This window comes from Monoraphidium neglectum (assembly GCF_000611645.1).
Source record: "Monoraphidium neglectum strain SAG 48.87 unplaced genomic scaffold scaffold03887, whole genome shotgun sequence".
Taxonomy (NCBI): Eukaryota; Viridiplantae; Chlorophyta; class Chlorophyceae; order Sphaeropleales; family Selenastraceae; genus Monoraphidium; species Monoraphidium neglectum.
This window is the reverse complement of record NW_014009742.1, coordinates 1,627-5,965: the sequence shown is the minus strand read 5'-3', so window position 1 is coordinate 5,965 and position 4,339 is coordinate 1,627. Positions and strand designations below refer to the sequence as shown.

At 65.7% G+C, this 4,339-nt stretch overlaps 2 protein-coding genes across 2 annotated transcripts; both read left to right on the top strand.

Annotated features, from left to right (window-relative positions):
• Positions 1-191: 191 nt before the first annotated feature.
• MNEG_13538 (hypothetical protein) lies at positions 192-673 on the top strand (the record flags this gene model as incomplete). The annotated part of the gene is made up of 2 exons (XM_014037992.1): positions 192-287; positions 560-673. The coding sequence occupies 2 exons, from the start codon at positions 192-194 to the stop codon at positions 671-673; spliced, it is 210 nt and encodes a 69-aa protein (XP_013893446.1).
• Positions 674-2,514: 1,841 nt separating this feature from the next.
• MNEG_13537 (hypothetical protein) lies at positions 2,515-3,847 on the top strand (the record flags this gene model as incomplete). The annotated part of the gene is made up of 3 exons (XM_014037991.1): positions 2,515-2,673; positions 2,920-3,333; positions 3,485-3,847. The coding sequence occupies 3 exons, from the start codon at positions 2,515-2,517 to the stop codon at positions 3,845-3,847; spliced, it is 936 nt and encodes a 311-aa protein (XP_013893445.1).
• Positions 3,848-4,339: the final 492 nt, after the last annotated feature.

The following is a 4,339-nucleotide window of genomic DNA, read 5'->3' as shown; positions in this document are numbered from 1 at the left end:
CCCGCCCCTCAAACCGGCACTCCAAAACAGTCCTTGACGGCCGATCGAAGCGCCAGGGACTGATTGACTGCCCATGGGATCTTGGCTGCTATGCCCATTGCACAGTGCACACCCTCCGCCGCGGCCTAATCATACGCAACGCACCCCAAAAACCACTCGAACCACTACAGCTGCCCAAGAACCTGCCGCCGATGGAGGACATCGTCAAGGGGCTGCAGGGGGCGCAGACGTTCCTCAAGAACATGCCCAAACCCGACAACATGCCCTCCTGGGACCAGATCCTGCAGGTGGGGCGGCGGCGCCTGGTGTGCTGGTTGGGTTTTTATTACGTCGTTGCTTTAGTCATAAACAGCCGAGTTGTATCTGGGTGTTGACATTCTGAGGGGCGGAGCAAGCACTTGGGATCATGTCCAGTCGGGGGATGCTGGGCGCCTTACTCATGAATTGCATCAGCACATTGAACATCTTCTCCCCCCCCCATTGCGGCCTGTCTCCCACCAACCCACCCACTAACCCACCCATCCCCGTTCCACACCCAAAACATCGGACTGCACCGCAGGCAGCCCAAAAGGTGGCCGCCCTGGCGCAGGCCGCGCAGGGAGCGAGCGCGGCGAAGGGCGCGCTGATGGGCGCCGGGCCCATCGGCCCCGCGCTGCCTCCGGGCATGGGCTAAGCGGAGGGCGCACGCGAGACGCGCCGCGGCGGCGGCGGCGCGAACCCGCCGTCGTGGGCACCCGGCTCGCCCTCTGCGTGCCAGGGGCCTGCAGCCCTTACGGTCGCGCCGCCCAGGCCCGCGCCACCTCCTGTGTGCGTGCCACGCAGGGCGCACAAGCGGCGTTTGAATACCGCCTCTTGCTGCCAGCTGCGTCTGCCCTTTTCTCGCCGCCGTATGGGATAGTGGCCAATGATTTAATCCTTATTGTCGATCGAGCATAATTCCTTGTCATTGTTTGGCCTTCTGCAGAGAGCAGAGTGCAGGCGGGGGGCGGCAACCCGCGCACCTGCCCCATTCGTTTTGTATTTCATTCCTACCACCAGGGCTCTGGGTCGGTTGGGACGGCAAGGCGCAGCCCGTCGTTCGCACTTGCGTGCGAGGCGCACGCAACGCGTGCATTACACAGTGTGCTTCAAGGCAAGCTGGCAACGCGATCCAAGGTTGAAGCCGCGCCCTCTGTGTGGCTCCACTCTGGCTCTCGCCCGTGCCGCAGCCCGCCCAAGAGTGTAATCAAATCGCTATGCGTCCTCGTCAACAAAGGGGTTCTGGGATCAGTGGCGGGGTGGCAGGAGGGCGCGAAGATGGTGGAGATGCGCTTGCGTTGACTGAGGAGCAGTGGAGTTGTGGGGCCTGAAAGCGGCATGTTCGCTCCCGGCCCCATCATTTGACTGCTGCGGCAGCAAGCGACGGCGAAAACTACATGTGCCAGAAAAACTCTTGACCAAGCAGATTGAGGGCAAGCATATCGGCGAGTCTAGCTACCATGCAAGCCGCCGTTAGTCGTTGGCGGCCAGCAAATTGCAGGTGCGAACGAATCCTTGCATGCTGCTGTGGAGTTGCGCGGCGGAAGAAATTATCCTTCAGGGGTGCCACGGCCCTGCTTGCTTCATGCGATGGCAAGCAAAAAAGCAACACCCTCGTCAGCGCAAAGATATGAAGCAGACGAGGCTGACAGGACTGGTTGCACGCGGGAAGGGGAGCCGACTCAGCGCCACTGTTGGTTCATACCCTATTGATGACGCACGCCTGATGCTGCGGCGCGACGACAGCAACCCACCCCCAAACCCCCAGGTGCTCGAAGCCCGGGCCCCACGCTTGCGACACGCCGTGGTCAGCGTGCCCGTGTTTGCGCTCCGCAGGACGGCTGGCAGCCGGCCGGGCGTCGCGCCGGCCGGCGACTCGGCGGGCGCTTTCGCGCGCGCGGCAGCCGCGCGGCAGCCCCGGGCAGCAGGCGGGGGCCTGCGGCAGCCCCCAACGGCAGAGGGTTGATTTTGCCTGCAATGCAGGGACCGTGGGCTTGCATATACTTGGAATGTGAATAATTTTAGTGCAGGTCGTTTACGGTGAGGGAGGGTTGCACGTGTCGTGGTGTTCTGGGTTGCAGTCGGCCCATGGCTGGAAGCTCTCGCTTGGTCAAAAACACCAACAATCCAGCAGCAGTGAACATCGACGTGCGCCATCCAAGCCCCGGGCCGCCTGAACAACAGCAACGGCATCTGGCGGCAGGCACCGACGCCGCCAGAGTGACGCAGTGCTGCGGTACGCGGCAGCAGTGACTAAGTGCGGGTGACACGCGCGGATGCCGCGCAGGGGCGTTGTACAGTGCCGCAGTGATGCCGCCTCACCTGCACGTCTTAGCCCGATGTGGCACCTGCAACAACATGAATTTGGTCATGCACGCAATTTCAGCCATATTGTCCACGCTGGCCGGGCACAAAACGCCCAGTTCGATCGCACATTCATCCGCGTGGCAGTGTGGTCTGCACGTTCCTCGCGCCACCAAGCTCGCACATAGCACCATGTCCTCCCTATGGGACCGCCTACTTTCTCGGATAAGCGACACCCAGACCGCCGCTCGTGGCGCCGGCGCCGGGCAGCTGGGAACTGTGAAGCCACACGACATCGACTTTTCCGCCCTGCCTTTGGGCTACAAACCCGCCATCGCGAGCCGCCGCGGGGTGAGATGATCAGCCGCGCCGTTGGCCCCTGTATTTGGGCGCGTTACCGTAGTGCGGGGGCCGCCCTTGTGCGGGCACACGGCCCGGATGTCCTGTTGTAGTGTTCCATCCGCCCAAACTTGTCGGGTCTGCGGTTGCGTCACGGGGTCCGGTCAGCAAAAGGGCTTCCGCCTCCTTTCCAAGGTCCCCTTGGCATGCCGGCGCCCCTCACCAGCCCACCCGTCCGTCCCGCCCCCTTCCCATCAGGCGCGCCTGCATTGGACGCCCGATGGCGACGCGGTGACCGTCCACACCACCAACCACGCGCCGGACCTGCCCCTCTCAGCAACCTCGAAGGCGGAGCTCTTCGCAGCCCTGAACGCCGCCGACCGCAACGGCGGCATGGCGCGCTGCGCGCTGCTTGTCGAGGCGCGCGCGCTGCGCGCGTGCGGCGGCGCGGCAGCGGTGTGGTCGGTGGCGGAGGTGCACTGTAAGCCCGGCCCCGCGGCCGCCGCCGCAGCGCGCGCGGGGCCGGCGGCGGCGGTGGCGGCGGGGCCGGCGGTGGTGTACGTGGGCACGCTGACAATTCCATTCGAAAACGCCAGCATCGTTTTCAGGGTGGAGTGCGCGGGCGGCGCCAGCCGCGGCGCGGCCGGCGGCTCCGACGCGGCGCCAGCCGCGGTGGCAGAATCGGCGCGTAGCCGGCCGTCAACGTCCTCCGTGGCGGGCGGCGGTGGTGATGGGGCCGTCGAAAGTGGCGCTTGCGGCGGCGCCTGCAGCAGCGGCTATGAGGAACACCAGGACCGCGGGCTGCAGGCACCCCGACCTGCAGCAGCAGCAGCAGCAGCAGCAGCAGCAGCAGCAGCAGCAGCAGCAGCAGCAGCAGCAGCAGCAGCAGCAGCCCCAGCAGCAGCAGGCAAAGGGGACCGCGCCGGCAGCGCACCTGCGGCAGCGCCTGGCCGCCGCCGCGGCCGTGACCGGCGGCGCAGAGCTCGACAGCGGCAGCGAAGACGACGAAGATGATCTGCCCTTTGACCACCCCCTCTCCCGCGCGCGCCGCGCGCTGCGCGACCTGGCCGCCCGCGCGCGCCTGCGAGGCGCCGCCGCGGGCCGCGCGCCGTTCCCGATGCCGCTGCTGGTGGCGCTGCCGCCGGCAGACGGCGGGGCCGGGGCCGCCGCGTGGCTCCGTGGGTAGGCAGATGGCGGCGGGGGCACGGGCGAGGATACGTATTGGTTGCGAGATAGAGGAGTGCATGATAAGCATCTGATGCTCGTCACAGCCGTGGGGCCGGCAGCAAGTGTGCGAGAATCGAGGTTTGCGACTGTCTGCGCCGCCTCCTCCCACAACCCTTGGTGCTTTCGTTGGGTGGTTGAATCCAGTCTGTTGCTGGGTTTCAGGTGTGTGCTGCTGTGTAGCGGATTGTGCGTTTGAGGCGCCTCTGGAAACAAATGTGGGGCTAAATCGATCAGGATTATGTGATTCACACAGAGTTCCATGACTCCTGTGTGACCCACACCTGTCATGGCACTTGTGTAACCCGGCAGTGTCGTAAGAAGCAGGCGCCAGGCGCGGCGGCAGGGCTAGCTAGGCCGCCATTATATGCATGAGTGTGTGTGGATGCCGGGGGGTGCGTGGGGTGCGTGGGGTGCGGGGCCGCTCGCTCGCCGCACGCGCCGCTGGCGGGGG